The following is a 17,205-nucleotide window of genomic DNA, read 5'->3' as shown; positions in this document are numbered from 1 at the left end:
GTTGGGGCACAGGGGCAGATCCAGAGGCAGGATGGCTTGGAGAGTTCTTGGAGGAGGATCAGGGGGCGGGGAGCGCGCAGGACCCCGTGCTCTGCGCCAAGGCAGGTCCGGCCAGGAAACACCGGGCGCCACACGCCGGCCCGGGAGCTGGGAGCCCGTCGCGCGCGGAACCAGTGGACCCCCTGGGCGCAGCTCCACGCGGCCGGGGACTCTGGCGGCCAGGCGCCTGCGCGCGGCGCTCGCCGCGGAGCTCGCCACGCCCCGCCCCGCACGCGCCCGCACGCCCCGCCCCGCGCCCCGCCTCCACGGGCGGCTCCGAGGCCGCGCTCGCAGCACCGGCCAATGGCAGCGCGGCGCGCCCCGCGGCACGTGCGCCCCTGCCCGGGGGGGCGGAGCGCGAGCCGCCGAGTCCGGGGCGCGGGGCGCGGGGCGCGCGGCGGGGCGGGGTGCGGGCGGGCGGGCGGGCGGGGCGCGGGCGGCGCTCCGCGCTGATTGGCCCGCACGGCGTTCCGAGGCCGTTAACGGCGGCTCGGCGGGGCCGCGGCTCCAAAACAAAGGGCTGGCGGCCCGCGGGGCGGCGGCGGCGGCGGGAGGATGCCTCGCGCCCGGCGGCGGAGGTGCCAACGGCCGCAGCGCGCCCCGGGCCGCGCGGGCGCCGCGTGAGAGCCGAGCCCGCGCCGACCAGGCCCCGGCCGGATGGGCGCTGCGGGCCGGGGCGCGGACCGCCGAGCGGCCGTGAGTACGGGCGGGCCTGGACCCCGCGGCGCGGGCGGCGACCGGCGGCGGGCGGGGCGCGGGCACCTGCTGGGCGGACGGGGCGCGGACGGCCGCACCTGCCGCTGTGTCCCCTCCGGAGTGGGTGTTTGGGGTGTTGGTGTTCGGTGCGCCCCGGTGTCGAGCCGACCAAAGAGCCTCGTCTTGGTTTGGCCCCCGCTCGCCCCCCTCCACACCCTCCCAGCCATGGACATGCGTCCGGGGGGAATGGACCACAGCATCATAGGCTTTACCCTCTTAAAAAAGATAAATAAGTAAAATAAGTCGCCATCGGGGAGGAGAGGGAGGACAAAGGGGGCTCGAGTTGGCCGTGAAGAGGGGGCCGCTCCCAAGTTGCCCACAAAGATGGGGCTGCGCCCGGCCACCACCTGTGGCCCGAGGCGCCCTCCCCCGGGGCAGCGGAGCGCAGGCGCCTTCGCCTCTGAAACCTGCCCGGCGGGGTCCCCTCCCCAGCCCGCCGGGTGCCAGGTTTGGGGATGGAGAGGAGGCAGGATTCCGTCCCCGGGGCCCGGGAAGACTTCCGTGCCGCCGCCCCCCGCGCCTTGTCCGCGCTGTTGCATGTCTTCTGTCTCTTTGTATCCAAAACGTACACAACGCCTTAGCCTGCCGCACCCTTTGCCAAGAATGTTAATTTTTCCCCCACCAACTGGGCCCTCGCCTCAAGTCCCCAAGCCTCCCCTTTCAGTAGCTTCACCTGTCCCGCTGCCTCTTCCCCTCCCCTGTGCGCCCCGCCCCTCCCCTTCCCCTGTGCCCCTCCCGTCCCTGCCCCTCCCCTGTGCCCCTCCAGCCCCTGCCCCTACCCTGTGCGCCCCCGCCCCTGCCCCTCCCGCCCCTGCCCCTCACCTGTGCGCCCCCGCCCCTCCCCCTCCCCTGTGTGCCTGCCGCCTCCCCGCCAGGGGGCGTCCTGGGAGCCAGGTGCTGTGCGTGATCGCAGGGTGGCTGAGCTTGGTGATCCCACACTGGCTCCCCCAGGCCTCCGGGTGGCACAGCTGAAGGATGCTGATGCCCCTGGCACCACGGGAGGGGGCTCCCCTGTGGGAACCCCTCAGAGCTGGGACCCCGGCAAACCCATGTCTAAAGCGACTGTGTAGCGCCGGGTCTGGCCTGCGTTGGGCACTTTAAAAAACAAGACCAAACCCACACAAAACTAATTGGTAATCTTAGCCACGGTCTTTCTGCTTTTTAAATGAACTCGTTTTGGAATCGTCTTAGATGTACATAAAAGTTGCAAAAATAGTACAGACCATCCCCAGGTGCCCGCACCCAGTGCCGCATCCTCCCTCCATCGCCGGGCGCATTCGCTGCAGTTAGCAGCCTGCGCGGTGCGTTCGGCCGGCTCCGGGCACCCAGTCTCTCCGTGTTGGAAGCGCCGCGGTCTGCAGAGCTCCGGGCTGCCCTCACAGTCTGTCCCCGGGGACCGGGCCCAGGGGCAGGAGGGCGGAGGGCAGGGCCCTCGGGGCTCCTCTCCGGAGCCGGATGAGCGGAGCCGGCCTGCTCTCAGGCCGCTCCCTGACACGCTCCAGCCCAGGTTCATTCGGTTCTGAGTTTCAGGGAAGCAGTTGGATCGGTTAATCAGCAGAGCCTCCGGAGAGGGGGAGTTGGGCAAGGGGTTTCGGCGGAGGCTGGAGAAAGTCCTGAGCAGCCAGGTCACGGGACCCAGGGTTCCGGGGAGGACGGCGTGAGTGAGTGTCCGGGGAGGAGTCCAAGGACGAGGCGGACTGGGGGCCGCTGGAGACTTGGTGACAGACGGGGGAGGCGGGGGAGATTGCAGAAAACCCGGCCACAGCTGAGAGTAAAATGGAAATCCTGGAGCCAACCGACCCCCTGCCCGGGAGGGACCCCAGAGCAGATCCCGGGGGGTGAGGTGTGGAGCCGGGCTTGCTGGCTCTGCCACGCTGTGGGAGTGCCTGGCCACCTCGGGAATGGCACAGTAACCCCGTCTCACCGGGAGGCAACAGCCTGGCCACCAAATTGGTGCCAGTTTGAGTGGAGCCTTCTTTCCGCCGTGCCCCCACCCCCAGGCCCCAGCGCCAAACCTCAGCCAAACCTCACCTGCTGGCCCCCCCCCCCCCCCCCCCCAGCCAGCACACTCTCCCCCAGCACCGTCCCTTCCCAGCCCTCTGCATTTCTGGTTTTTCCCTCCTGCCCCTGGCACAGCACCGCTCTGGCTGCTGGCTGTGTTTATTGTGGCCTGTGGCTGATGGTGCCCATTACCGGCCTCTTCCTCCTGCTTCCGTCCCGCCTTCCAGGCCTCGTCCCCAGTCCCTGCATCTCCCTCCCGCTTTGTAGCACGGAAACCAGCGGCCTCTGCTAGGACGTCCAAGGCCACGATAGACACTTTGTTGCTGGTGGGAGGATGATGGAATGTATTGAAGGTCCTTCTAAAAGGAAGGCTCTGTGCAAACTCTGAATCAAACTCTGAATCACAGTCCCGGGGAGATGTGGAGGCGGACCGCCCGGCGGGAGGGGAGCTGGGCCAGAGGCCGGGGCAGCGGGTCGGGCCTGAGGGGCGGAGTCTGAGGGCAGCGCGGAGGCGGGAGGCCTGGGGGGGGGGGTCTTCTCTCCCTCCCCCGCCCAGGGGTCCAGATCCAGACCAGGCGGCAGCTCCTGAAACGTGGAGAAAAGCTCTTTATCCGTAAGGAGGAGGCGGGAAGTCTGTGCACCAAGGGCAGGCGGAGCCCGGGCTGTCACACCTCTGTGTGCGTGTGCGCTGTGTTTGAATGCTCGGTGTATACACTTGGTGTCAAATCCCGGCTGGCGTGGCTCCGTGGTTGAGCGTCGACCTAGGAACCAGGAGGTCACGGTTCGATTCCCGGTCAGGGCACAGGCCCGGTTTGCGGGCTCCATTCCCAGTGTGGGGCGAGCAGAGGGAGCCAGGCAGTGATTCTCTCATCATCATGGATGTTTCTGTGTCTCTCTCCGACTCCCTTCCTCTGAAATCAATAAAAAAGTATTTTTCTGAAGATCGGAAGTTACGGAGAGGAGACAGTGAGAAGGAAGTCGCCTGCCCGCCCGCCCTGGCCTGGCCTGAGTCCCGCTGCGTCTGCTTCTGGTTCGTGGTTAGCAGCGCCTTTGGCCGGTCCTGGGTTGGCCCGGAGGCGGTTTCTAACCTCGTTACTGCAGACAACCCCGTCTCCACCGCACAGGCCACGGTGGGCGCCCAGGCCGGCCAGGAGCACCCCGCTGGCCGCCCCGCAGCCCGTTCTCACCGGGGGAAGGCCGTGCCGTGGGTTTGCATCAGAGAGCTCACACGTGTCTACAGGGGCTGCGGTCCAGGGCCGTGGTCAGCAAACTGCGGCTCTCGAGCCACATGCGGCTCTTTGGCCCCTTGAGTGCGGCTCTTCCACAAAATACCACGGCCTGGGCGAGTCTATTTTGAAGAAGTGGCGTTAGAGGAAGTTTAAGTTCAAAAGAAATGTCAGTCGCCGTGCTGTTGATGTTTGCTCCGTTGAGTAAGGAGTTTGCCGACCGCTGGTCCCAGGGATGGACCGGCTCCGGTGCTCACGGGGCCGCGCTGGGCCTCGGCTTCCCGCCGGCAGAGCGGGACTGAGCATCATCTCCTGGGGCTGCTGTTCATCTGGTTTCCACGGAGTCCTCTGCTCAGGACGGGGCGGCCGTGGCTCGGAGGCTCCTGGGGGCATCTGCGCCTCCTTTTCCGCGATGGCGTGATCGCCACACAGGCACCTGCCGGGCACAGCCGCGGGGGCAGCACCGGGGCTCAGCTCCCCGGAGCCCCGCCCGTCACACCGAGGAGCCCGCTTCCTCTGCTCCAGCCGGCGTGGGCTGCTGTGCCGGGGGAACAGCCAGATGGGGCCTCGGGGCCGCGGGCGCGGGCGTGAGGACCGGAGGGTGGACGGAGGGCAGCTCCCTTCTGCCCGGCATTGCCGGCTCTTTGGCTCGGGGTCGCTTCTCGGTTTTTGTCTCTGGGAGTGAGCTGACGGCGCCATATGGACGCAGGCCTGACTCACGTTCTCTTAAGCTATTTCTACCTGCTGTGTTAGAGAAACTTCTGGAAGCAGAACAATGTTTTTGCTCTAAAAATTGAGCCCACACCACCTCTTTGCGGGGAGAGAGGCTGCCCCCGCCCTGCACAGCGTCCCGTCTGGGCTGGCCCTCAGCTACCTCCCGGCGGTCCCGAGTTCAAAGCCTGGAGCAGGGTTTTGCCGCCAAAGGGACTGAGACCCCAGAGAGCGCCTCTGGCTGAGCCAGATTCCTGCCTCTGCCCCTTCACGCTCGCTGTGGAAGGAGGGGAGGGGAGGGGAGGAGAGGGATAAAACAGTTACTGGCTTAGGGCTCCTCTCATCAGGAAGAACGGGTGAGGACGTTATACAGACTTGACTTGAGTTCAATAAGAAGTGAAGTCAGCCCTGGCCGGGTTGCTCAGTGGGTAGCGCGTCAGCCTGTGGACTGGGGGGCGGGGGCACTTGCCTGGGTTTCAGGCTCGATCCCCAGTGGGGGGCGTGCAGGAGGCAGCCGATCAATCAGTGATTCTCTCTCACCATTGGTGTTTCTCTCTCCCTCTCCCTTCCTCTCTGAAATCAATAAAAATATATTTTTAAGAAGAAGAAGTGAAGCCTGAACAAGTTTGCTCCTTCCTCAGTGGGCACACGGGCGGTGGAGCGGGCGTGGACTCTGTCCGCGTGGACGGGGGCACAGGGGGCGGAGGGGGAGGCAGTGGCTGCGGCTTCGCCAGCGGGGCTGGGCAGGTGGTGTCTGGGGAGACGCTTACCTCTGTGCCCTCCCGGGGGCACTCGGGAGCCGGTCAGAGAGAATCCTAACGGGTCCGAGGGCTGGAGCAGCGGAGAAAGTCTGATCAGAGGTATTGGGGCTTCGTTCATGTGATGCTTCTGTTGAAGATCTCCAGGTCCGGCAGTTCTGAGTGTTGTTACTCAATGTCGTTCTTGCGAAATGTTCAGATGTAACAGTGTTTTAACGGAGCACAGTGTTTTGCAGACCAGCTGCAAACGGGATGAGCTTGACAGAAACCTAACAGATTAATGTAGCCAACGGCCAAGAAGAAGGCAAAGTGTGGTTAGCCAAGCAGTGTGAATGAGCGATGGCTCAGCCCCCCCTGGCGGGACAGATTTGGATGTGAGTCCCGCAACCTTCATTTGCTGCCAGTGCAGTGATAAAACCTCCTGGTGACAACCAGGTCACTATATATATTTTAAGATGTATTTCTTGTATGTCACAGGACCTGGTTTTGAAATTTGTAATTTCAGAGAGGAAGGAGAGAGGGAGAGAGAAACATCACTGATGAGAGAGAACCATTGATTGGCTGCCTCCTGCACACCCCACAGGGGGTGGAGCCCACAACCCAGGCCTGTGCCCTGACCGGGCCTGGAACCGTGATCTCCTGGTTCATAGGTCGATGCTCAGTCAGCTGAGCCACACCAGCCGGGCCAGATCTCCTTCAATAGGACACCCCAAGTGGTGAGCCCCTTGAGTTTGGTAACACCTTGTCCGTGATTCTTGAGAAACCCAAGGGAAAAATTCAGGAAGGGCACGTGATTCCATGGCAGCCAGTGGGGGTGGAGGGGTGGGGAGTGTTTTCTTGGAATTGCTAACTGGGAATATCCAATATCATTAGGCTTGTTCAGAAATACCTTACCACTTGGTTGTGAAGCCCATATATTGGAGAAGGAGACAGGCTTCATTTTATTTTCTTTTTTAATATATTTTTTATTGATTTCAGAGAGGAAGGGAGAGGGAGAGAGAGAGAAACATCACTGATGGGCTGCCTCCTGCACGCCCCTCACACCCGGATGTGCCCTGACCGGGAATGGAGTCACAGGCGGCCTGCTGGTTCTCAGGCGATGATGCTGAGCCACACCGGCCAGCGTAACAGCTTCACCTTAGAGTAGGGGTGTCGAACTCAATCAGAGACGGGGCCAAAATCTAAAATCCAGCCTAAATCGCGGGCCGAATGGTTTACTGAACAGTCATAAACTGTCATTGTGATGGAAACGCAGCGGAGTGCAGTGATGACAGCGCGGTGCGGGCCACATTGCAAGGCCTGGCGGGACGGATTTGGCCCGCGGGCCTTGTGTTTGACACATGTGCCTTAGAGGGTGTGGGTGTGGGCCTGTGGCCCTCGGGTGGAGGTTTCCGCCTCTGCCGTCTGGTTAGCTGATTTTCTCTGCTGGAAAGAGCGATAAGCTATTGATTTTTTATTGGGGCATGAGTTGGGCTCTAACTTTTTCTTTTCCTGGATACACAATTGCCCAGCACCATTTTTCAAATCTGTTTTTCCCAGGGAGCCAGTGTCCCTTCTGCTACGGCTGGTGTCCTAGAATATACATAGATCTGCTTCTGAGCTTTCTTGTATGTCACAGGACCTGGTTTTGTCCTGAGCCAATCCCTTATAATAAATAAAACCCCTAATATCAAGCAAACAGCAGCAGAACGGCTGGTTGCTGTGATGCACATTGACCACCAGGGGGCAGACGCTCGGCGCAGGAGTTGCTCCCTGGTGGTCAGTGCGCTCCCACAGGGGGAACGCTGCTCAGCCAGAAGCTGGGTTTGAGGCTGGTGAGCAGCGGGGGTGGGAGCCTCTCCTGGCGCCTCCCCTTGGGGGTCCCGGACGGCCAGAGGGCGCAGGCCAGGCTGAGGGCCCCCTCCCAGTGCACGAATGTCATGCACCAGGCCTCTAGTATCACATACTTTCTTTTTTTTATTTGAGAGAGAGAGGGAGAGGCAAAGAGAGAAACACGGATTTGTTCACTTTATGCATTCATTGGTTGCTTCTTGTATGTCCCTGACCTTGGCGTACTGGGACAATGCTCTAACCTAGGGGTGTCGAACTCAATCAGAGAAGGGGCCAAAATCTAAAATCCAGCCTAAATCGCCGGCCGAATGGTTTACTGAACAGTCATAAACTGTCATTGTGATGGAAACGCAGCGGAGTGCAGTGATGACAGCGCGGTGCGGGCCACATTGCAAGGCCTGGCGGGACGGATTTGGCCCGCGGGCCTTGTGTTTGTCACATGTGCCTAACCCAAGCCGTATCACACTTTTTTTCTTCACCCTCACCTGAGGATATATTCTTTATTGATTTTGAGAGAGAGAGAAGGGCAGGGGAAGAGAGAGAAAAAAGCAAACACTGGTCAGTTGACTCCTATACATGTCCCAACTGGGAATCAAACCTGCAACCTAGGTGTCTGCCCTGACCAGAAACTGAATCCACAACCTTCAAACGCCTGAGCCGCCCGCGGGGGCCAGGACCACACTCTTGGCGACTGGAGGAAAGGGACAGCCTGGCTCTGGCCGACTCCGGCAGAGAACATGCTCCTGCCCCTCTTGCTCTTCACCACCTTTGGCCTTTTGATATGAAGGGTGCAGGACAGATAATATAATAACAGCCCTGCCCTGACGGGTTTGCGCAGTGGGTAGTGTCGGTCTACGGACTCAAGCTTTCCCAGCGCCATTTGTTGAAAAGACTGTCTTTCCCCCACTTGTCGAAAATCATTTACCATCTACACGGGTTTCCTTCTGGGCGGATACGGACGAATGCATGCCCTGGCCAGTGTGGCTCAGGGGGTGGGGCGCCCTCCTGTTCGCTGTGACTCCGTCAGGGCACAGATCCGGGTTGTGGGCGCTCTCCCCGGCAGGGCTGGTGCGGGAGGCAGCAGGTCAATGTCTCCCTCTCACATTGATGTTTCTCTCTCCCTCCTTCTGTCCTTTCCTCTCTCTCTAAAAGTTCATTTTAAAGATGTTTTAAAAAAAAATAGTGGGTCCATCATTTAGTCATATGTATCATGGTGCTTTGCGTCATTCACTCTGTGATTTGGGACCAGATGTTCCCATGTGCTGTCCCCTCACTCGGACAGGAACCTCGGTGGCTGCTGTTTTCTCTCACTTTTCCTGAAGCCACACTCAGGAGAGAGGTTTTCCTCAAAACTTTTTTGTGTGTCAAAGTAGTTCACCTGCCACACTCAACTCAATTTAGAATGATTCAACAGTGATTAAGTATTAATATTTTTTAAAATATTTTTTTATTGACTTCAGAGGGAAAAAGGAGCGGGAGAGAGAGACAGAAACATCAGTGATGAGAGAGAATCATGGATCAGCTGCCTCCTGCACGCCCCACACAGGACATCAAGCCTGCAACCCGGAAATGAAGCCTGACCGGGAATCGAACCGTGACCACTTGGTTCATAGATCAACACTGAGCCAGGCTGGCCAGGCTTCGTATCCTTTTTATGTACAATTTATTAATATGTCAGGACTCGACCTTCAACTTCTAGTCCTGCCCACCCCCCATTCTTTTTCTCAAAATATATTTCTATTGATTTCAGAGAGGGAGGGGAGAGAGAGACATCAATGATGATTGAGAATCACTGATCGGCTGCCTCCTGCACGCCCCCTACTGGGGATCGAGCCTGGGACCCTTCGGTGTACAGGCCAGTGTCTGTCCGCTGAGCCGGCCCGCCTGGGCCATCCCCGTTCTTCCGGACGCGTGCATCTTCAGGATGTGTGCATCTTCAGGATGCGTGCATGGTAAACGCGCCCTCGTGCTGTGTCTCCCTCTCTCCCTGACGCTCCGTGTCCTCACTGTTCCCAGGTTGCGGCGTTTTTCTCCGGCCCCCGCTGTGCGGACGGGGCCACACGCCTCCCGGCCCACCACGGCTCTTGCGGGCATCTTCCAGTGCTGCCTCTGTGAGAGCGCCCCGCGGAGGCGGAGCGAGGACCCCGCCGTGATGGTGAAGATGACCAAGTCCAAGACCTTCCAAGCGTACCTGCCCACGTGCCACCGCACGTACAGCTGCGTCCACTGCAGAGCCCACCTGGCCAACCACGACGAGCTCATCTCCAAGGCGAGTGCGCGGGTGGGGTGGGCAGAGGGGGAGCCATCGCGGGGCCGCCTGGGTCTGCTGTGTCCGAGCCGCTGGGAAAGGAAATGCCGCTTCCTCCCCGTACATCAGTGGTTTCCAACCTCTGTTCAGCTCCTGGCACACGGCAGCTCATCACTCAGATTCTGCAGCACACCAAGAATGCCTTTTGCCGATCTGACAAAAAAACAGATATAATTTTGATTCATTCACACTAGACAGCTGTGGTATTGGCTGTTGGCATTTTTTAATCTGACAGTCTACGGGGAAAGAGGCCAGTGCCCCTGACCAATAGCAGGTGCTGCATGTTCCTACAGTCCTGGGGCCCACGCTGTTACTCCCCGGCAGCGGAATGGAATCCCCCGAGGCTGGGGGCGGTCCCGGCCTCTGGGCCCCTCTGGGCCCCTCTGTGCGCTCACAAGCAGCCGGCCCAGGGCAGCCTCCCGGCGAGGCGGCGCCCGGTCCGCAGCCCCGTCGGGCGGGCAGAGCAATGTTTTCGTCGGGTTTTACGTATCACCTGCGGCTACTGTGGTGCCACCACAGGGTAGTTGCGACGGTGTGTACGGCCCCCAAAGCCTGAAACGTTTATCTGGCTCTAACTTACAGCGCTTTGCAGAGCTCTGCTGTAGTTAGACTGCACCACTGATCTGATCACACCCTTGATCCAAATCCTGTGTCAAAAATTAGGATTCAGCCGAGACCGGTTTGGCTCAATGGATAGAGCGTCGGCTTGGGGACTGGAGGGTCCCGGGTTCGATTCCGGTCGGGGGCATGTACCTTGGTTGCGGGCATGTCCCTGGTAGGGGGTGTGCAGGAGGCAGCTGATCGATGACTCTCTCTCATCGATGTTTCTAACTCTCTATCTCTCTCCCTTCCTCTCTGTACAAAATCAATAAAAATATATTTAAAAAAAAAAAAAAAAAAAAATTAGGATTCAGCCCTCGCTGGGTTGGCTCAGTGGATAGAGCACATGTGTCAAACACAAGGCCCGCAGGCCAAATCAGTCCCGCCAGGCCTTGCAATGTGGCCCGCACCGCGCTGTCATCACTGCACTCCGCTGCGTTTCCATCACAATGACAGTTTATGACTGTTCAGTAAACCATTCGGCCCGCGATGTAGGCTGGATTTTAGATTTTGGCCCCTTCTCTGATTGAGTTCGACACCCCTAGGATAGAGCATCGGCCTGCAGACTAATGGGTCCCATGTTTGTCCCAGGGTGGTTCCGGTCAAGGGCACATGCCTGGGTTGGCTCAATCCCCGGGGTGGGGGAGGTAGTTGATCAATCGATGATTCTCTCTTATTGATGTCTTATCTCTCTTCCTTTTCCCTTCCTCTCTGAAATCAATAATATATATAAAACCCAAAAGGATAGAATTTTTTTTAAATAAGGATTCATAGAAAAGGTGAAAATTCAGAAATCAGTCTAGAAAATTGGAAGCCAATAGGGATGTGTGAAAAGTTTGGTGAATCTTTAATTGGACATAAATAATATTCCTCCTTCTTAGAAGCTACTTAAGGAGGGCCCCTTAAGTCTGAAAGCTGTATATTTAAGTCAAAACTGCTAGTCTCAGGCTCAGTTTTGCTTCAGTAACAACCCCAAATCCGTGGCTTAAAATGAAGATTTATTATATTTTAATCCTCACCTGAGGATGTCTTTTTATTTTAGAAAGGGAGAGAGAAACGTTGATTGGTTGCCTCCCCCATTTACGTGGAGATGGAACCCACGACCTGGGTTTGCGCACTGACTGGGAATTGATCCCGCCATCTTTTGGTGAATGGGGTGCTCCAGCCGAGGCACCCAGCCAGGTAGAGAGGGTTTATTTCTCGCTCAAAAGAAATGATGGGTCGGCCAGGCCCCTGATTACCCATTAAAGTGATGTGTATGTATAAAGTAAAAAAGGGAGTTACTTTTTCCTCCTTCCTACCCCAGCTCCATTCCCTAGAGTAATCACTTAGTAATCTGGTGTGTATTGTTGTTTGGTGGTTTTTTTGGGGGGAGGGGGTGGTTTTGTTTTTCTTTGTTGTGTGTGTGTCCATGACAACACATTTTCACTTTAAAATAGAGCTCAGGACACGTCATTTCACAGCTCTTTCTTTGCTTAACAGTATTCATGACTACTTTCCAGCCCACTCATACCAATCTGTTCCTGTCACCCTTTTAAAGTGCATGCGCCCGGGTGTGAAATGAATTCATTTGTTTGCTTGCTTATTGGTGTGTTTTTTTCCTTTTTTTTTTTTTTGCAATTAACACACTGATGGTGACCATTCTTGTCCCGTTTCCTTACACACTCAAGCTGGTCTATTCTTACAGTCAGTTCTGAGAAGGGGATTGCTGGGCCACTCGGCATGTGCCTTCCACATCTCGATATTGTCATCTTGTGCTCCAGTCAACCTTCCTCAGTCTTTTGAATTCGTGCTGAGTGACAGGCAAAGAAACCAAGACCGTGTTCTTGCCTGGTTTGCACTTCGTGATGGTTTTTGTAGCCCATCTGTTCTGTTTGGCCATCTGAGCCTGGCCCCAGAGCAGAGGAGCCTCAAGGGAAGTCTGGGGTTGACCTGGTTGTATCCGGGAGGCACTGACACCCACTCCGCCTAAGTCATCTCAGGATGCACAAATACACTCCGAGCTGCTCCTTAGCTTGTAACGCTCCTGGGTGAGCTGCCCTCTCCTCCCAGGGAGGGGCCACCTTGTGCCTTTATTTCAGTGGAGAAGCATGAACGCGCCCCTTGCCCCTAAGATCTGACAGGTGTGCACCTGAGGGCCCCGGGGCCCGTGGGCTCTCGGTGGCCGTGACTCCCGTCCCCCCTTTGGGGAGATCTTGTCCCGCCCCGGCCCTGAGGCGGCTCCTGTGCAGATGTGACCTGAATCACAGCCCCTCCGCTTCTGTCCAAACCGCGGCGCACTCATCCTAACGCTCTGCTCTTCTCAGTCCTTCCAGGGAAGCCAGGGGCGCGCCTACCTCTTCAACTCTGTGTGAGTATCCGGCCCGCCTGGGACGCTGTGCTCGGGGCAGATCCGGGGTCTCTGTGCCCATGGATTGAGTGCTCCCGGGTCTGGAATGACCGGCGTCTCCTACCTGACCTCAGAGAGCGCGCTCTGGTCTGAGTTCCGGGAGACACGGGCGCTTCGCTGCGGTGGCTTCGCTGCACACGAGGTGGTCTCCTTCCCATTGGGCGGGGGCTGGACGAGTTTTGCTGCAGCAGCGCTGTGCTCACCACCCAGCCCGGCCGTCCTGGGGAGATACAAGGCGGTGCTTCTGAGAGGCGGCGGGCAGGGCCGGGGAAGGGGACAGTCACAAAGCGCGGCTGCCGGTCTGGCGACCATCTCGGTGGGAGTGGTGATGGTGGGGGCGGTGTGCGGTGGTGGTGATGGTGGGGGGCAGGTCTCCAGCACCCGCTCCTCCCCCTGCAGGGTGAACGTGGGCTGCGGCCCCGCGGAGGAGAGGGTCCTGCTCACCGGCCTGCACGCCGTCGCAGACATCTACTGTGAGAACTGCAAGACCACGCTCGGGTGGAAATACGTGAGTGACCACCTTGTTCTGACATTCCAGAGAGCACGCAGAGGTACTATGATAAACAAAACGTTTACAAATGGAAACAAAATTTGCAAGGCGTAGATCTCTCCGGAAGTATAATCCTGTCAGAGTTCATTTTTTAAAATACGTTTTTATTGACTTCAGAGGGAGAGGGAGGGAGAGGTAGAAGTGTCGATGAGTGACTGAGGGGCTGCCTCCTGCATGCCATGCTGGTTCTCTTTGTCAGGGCACCGACAGCTCTCCCTCCTGGAATTCTCCATCTTTCTGTGTCCCGCGTCCCCATCAGATATGGGGACACAGTGCCCAGCTCACACAGACGAGCTTAGTGAGGCCTTCACATTCCCCCACCCACCCCGTTCATCCCATCCCTGACCACCCCTGAAATGTCTCTCCTGAAACCTTCTGTTTCTACTTTCCCCCCAGGAGCACGCCTTTGAAAGCAGTCAGAAATATAAGGAAGGGAAATTTATCATTGAGCTTGCCCACATGATCAAAGACAATGGCTGGGAGTAAAGCGAAGGCTTCCTGTTCTCTTCCAAATCCTGTTTTGTGAGAGACTTTAATGGAATGCATACATAGGAGCGTCCTGGATGACTATTTCTTAAACTTGAACCTTGCCCGCCTGCCTCTTCCAGCCGCTCCTGTGGGTAAGGCTCCATTTGGTCTGTGTCCTCTTCATGTATGTGGACGTTTCAGAAATGTTCCAATGAATGACCTTTTTCTAGTGTCTCAAGTTCTAGAGAAAGAATTAACCAACTGGCGGCTGATCTGTCTAATACCTTCTTTAACCTCTGACATTAAGATCAAGTTTGGCTGCTCGTCCACGTTTGACAGAAACAAGCCGGTCTACAGGCCCAGGGACAGGGTCTCTTCAGAGAGCAGGTTCACCTGTCATTTGGAAGGACAGTGTTACAGCCCACTTCTTCCTAGTTTGCAGAATTACAAATTGGTTGTTTCTCTTGCAAATGAGCTGTTAAGTCACAGTGCTCATTTCAGAATATTCCAGAAGCAGACAAATATATACACCGAGGGTGTATTTTTTAGCCTTGCTCAAAACCAGCAGATACCATGGATAACATTTTACGTAAGCCAGAAACAGAGAAATGTGTTTAATGGAACATCCTGTTTGTTTAAGCCAATCGCCTCCTTATCTGGGAAGCAAGTGAACCAGTTGTTAGCTAGGACTGGCCCCGGGCCTGCGGGCAGCTGTGCCAGGGCCAAGCCCCGGACGGGCACCGGAGGGGGTGCCGTGTAAGGCAGGCACGGAGCACTGTCCCTGGAGTGCTAGCTAACACACTGGACCGAGTAAATCAGACTTCCTTTTCTACTCGGATGTACTTGAAGAAAAAAAATTATTTTTGCATATGAAAGAGGCCAGAACTAACAGGATAAACTTTCAAACTTGAGATTTGGTAGACTTTTTAATGTTTTCAAAAAAGGTTAAAGTTGTAAGACAGGTTTAAGCTTTGTAACTGAGATGTTTGGTTTGCTCAGCGGGTCGCCCCGCCTGCCTGGCTCTGGCCCATGTCCTAGGTCCTGAGTAGCCGCCACTTGTTTTAAGTTTTGACCCACCCATGCTTCTGCAAGTTTTGGCCAATGCACTGCACAGGTTTTGGGCAATTTGTAAAGAATTTAGGTAAAAAATGTTCCCAGATAAGTTTTCTGTTTCAGTGTTCAAACCCGACGCCAGCCTGCGGGCCAGCCGCTGTGCCAGGTGTGCGGGGCAGCCTCTGTGTGGTCACCTTGGCATGAGGCTCACCGGATCCCAGTGCCAAGGTTAGGAAGGGGACTCGGGGGAAGGAGGGAGAGGAGAGCCAGGTGCCAGGTGCTTCTCAGCCTGTAGGCAAGCTTAGTCCAGCGGCAGCGAGCATGAGCCCTGCCCGGACCCCAGCCTCCCCTTAGCCCAGAGCCTGGCCATGCAGGCACAGGGCTCCCTGCCCGGTCCTGGTTCAGCTGCTCACCTGGAGCTTCCCTCCTGGCACCGTCTCTGCCCAGAGGGTGGGCTGATGCCCAAGGAGCCTCTGCCGTGTGTCTTCGGCTGAAAGACGGTCCTGGCACAGCCATGGAAGCCTCTGCACGGCAGGCGCTGGTGCTGCTGCTGAGCGGGTGTCCTGGTCTAGGCGGCCCAGCAGGGCCATATCCAAGGTGGGTTCTGCAGTGCAGCCTCAGGCCTCCAGCGAGCAGTGGGAAACCTGAAGACACTTCGCTCGTGCATAGGCACGTGAAACCGCAAACTCCTGCAGCTCGGTCCCTGGGGGAACCGTGGAGGGACTGAAGGAGCCGAGTGAGTGAGCACTCCTGGTGAAATCTGGCCGGAAGGGACCCGCCCTCCTCGTGGTTCCTCGCCAAGGCTCTGTGCACCAGAGGCTCTGCGGGCGGCATGGGGCCCACCGCAGGCCCGGGCGGCGGCTCTTGTGCGTCTCCAGGTCTTCGCTGCAACTGAATCTAAAATTCCTCTGAGCAGTTTTGTATATACGAAACTTCTATTTAAAGCTTTTATATGTTCTGGGCAATTTCACTGCTCCTTCGATTTCAGCACTTTGGTTTTGTATCGTCTTTTTGATGGCGTCGAAATCTTTTTCTTGGTCGTCTTATGACTTTTTTTTGTTCATTGTTTTTAAAAAAATATAATTGGTACAAATATTCTCACCACTTTTTTGTTGGTCTTCTGCAAAACCCAAGCTCCTTTTGAAACCAAATGAACGGAGCTGGCTTCCAGGAAGGACATCCACGAGCCACAACTACGTGCTGGTATGTTCCATCCTCTCAAATGCTTCAGCAGTAAATGTCAACCCAACTTTTATTTATTTATTTTTCCCCGAGTGGGAGGTGATGCCAGGATTATAAATGCATTTAACTTAAGACTTGCCGAGTCCTCAGGCTCAGCACATTTGCTTTAGAATCGTAGTTTAGTCTTGTTGCCATTTTATATAAACATATATAATATTTTTATACCTTAACACTTATTCTTGACGGCATCTGTCAGATATTAGCAAGGATCAAAAATGGGAATTTTTCAAAAGTCCTTTAATTTACCTGGTGACCTCACCAGGTATTAAAAAAAATCTAAGTGCTTTTAATTTCTGGAAAACTATAAGCTCCAAAACAGCCTACAGATCTAAACCTTGTTTGTCAAAGGCTCTGGGCCGACGGGGGGGTGGGGGGGGGAGGTCCTGCTCTGTGGGGCGCAGCCCGGCCACACCCGGAGGTCCCCTCGGAGCTGGACCGCCATGGCGAGCACACAGCCTACCTCAGCCTGTCTGTGTGACATTCGGAAATAAAGCTTCCATGTCCAGTGTGTCCTTTGCAGTAGCAGGTGCTGAGGGACAGGCCCTGGGGCCACGCCACTGACACGAGAGCACAGGGTCTCCTCCAGAGGCAGCCCGGGTCCTTGCTGCCTGCCACACACCCACCTGCCCGCTGCCACCTCCTGGGTCTGCCAGGCTCTCGGAGTCCATGCTGGTGCAGCCTTTCTCAAGTGAGTTCGCAGATGTCTGTAGCTCGGAGGGTGGTGTAAAGGGGTCGAGAAGCAGCGAGGGACCACTGTGACTGAAGGTGCAGAGGAGTGGGACAGCTGCCGGCAGGGAAGACCGCAGAGGGAGCCAGGGTGCGTTCTGAAGTAAGAGCCGTTGAGACTTACTGGTGGAATTGAGGTTTGGGGTGAGAAACCAAGAATGGGAGTTAGAGCTCCAGCGTGCTGAGCGGGAGGTGGTGGGCTGTGCAGACCCGAGGACGTCGGCACTGAGGAGTGTGAGGGGACAGGGACCTTGCAGAGCCCAGGCAGAGGCGACGGCTCCAGGAGGCAGCAGCGGTCCTGCTTCTGCAGGCACTTGCGGGGAGCTGAGGTAGTGTCAGGTCAGGAGAGGGGAAGCCGGGCAGGCACAGGCTGCAGAACGAACAGAAAACAAGGGTGGGTGGGCAAGAGGAAGCTTTTGAAAAACAGGATCAGGGAAGGGACCTTGGAGTTAGGAAATGCTGGTGAGGCTGCCCGGAAGCCCTAGGTACAGGTGTCTTCAAACTACGGCCCGCGGGCCACATGCGGCCCGCAGAGGAGTCTGATCCGG

At 57.1% G+C, this 17,205-nt stretch overlaps 2 protein-coding genes across 8 annotated transcripts in view; one reads left to right on the top strand and one right to left on the bottom strand.

Annotated features, from left to right (window-relative positions):
• Window positions 1-519: 519 nt before the first annotated feature.
• Window positions 520-16,440, top strand: YPEL1 (yippee like 1). Of its 3 annotated transcripts, XM_036449779.2 has the most exons (5): window positions 520-735; window positions 9,338-9,590; window positions 12,536-12,579; window positions 13,018-13,126; window positions 13,565-16,440. In XM_036449779.2, the coding sequence occupies exons 2-5, from the start codon at window positions 9,474-9,476 to the stop codon at window positions 13,652-13,654; spliced, it is 360 nt and encodes a 119-aa protein (XP_036305672.1). In that variant the 5' UTR covers window positions 520-735; window positions 9,338-9,473; the 3' UTR covers window positions 13,655-16,440. The 3 variants fall into 3 exon arrangements, with proteins under 3 accessions (XP_036305672.1, XP_045441485.1, XP_045441486.1); XM_045585529.1 differs by lacking the exon at window positions 520-735 and having other exon boundaries at window positions 8,862-9,590; XM_045585530.1 differs by lacking the exon at window positions 520-735 and having other exon boundaries at window positions 8,862-9,590; window positions 13,018-13,169.
• PPIL2 (peptidylprolyl isomerase like 2) overlaps window positions 10,835-17,205 on the bottom strand; it is a 29,451-nt gene continuing 23,080 nt past the window's right edge. For 3 of the 5 annotated variants that reach the window (XM_036449764.2, XM_036449763.1, XM_036449765.1), the window contains one exon: window positions 15,767-17,030. The gene's annotated coding sequence lies outside the window, so the exon portion shown is untranslated. Of the gene's footprint in view, window positions 10,846-15,766; window positions 17,031-17,205 lie in introns of those variants that run through there. The other 2 variants (XM_045585528.1, XM_045585527.1) reach the window with 2 other exon arrangements.

This window comes from Pipistrellus kuhlii, unplaced genomic scaffold (genome assembly GCF_014108245.1).
Source record: "Pipistrellus kuhlii isolate mPipKuh1 unplaced genomic scaffold, mPipKuh1.p scaffold_m20_p_20, whole genome shotgun sequence".
NCBI classification, from domain to species: domain Eukaryota; kingdom Metazoa; phylum Chordata; class Mammalia; order Chiroptera; family Vespertilionidae; genus Pipistrellus; species Pipistrellus kuhlii.
Note: the sequence above shows the minus strand (reverse complement) of the source record. Positions and strands in the feature narration are given on the sequence as shown.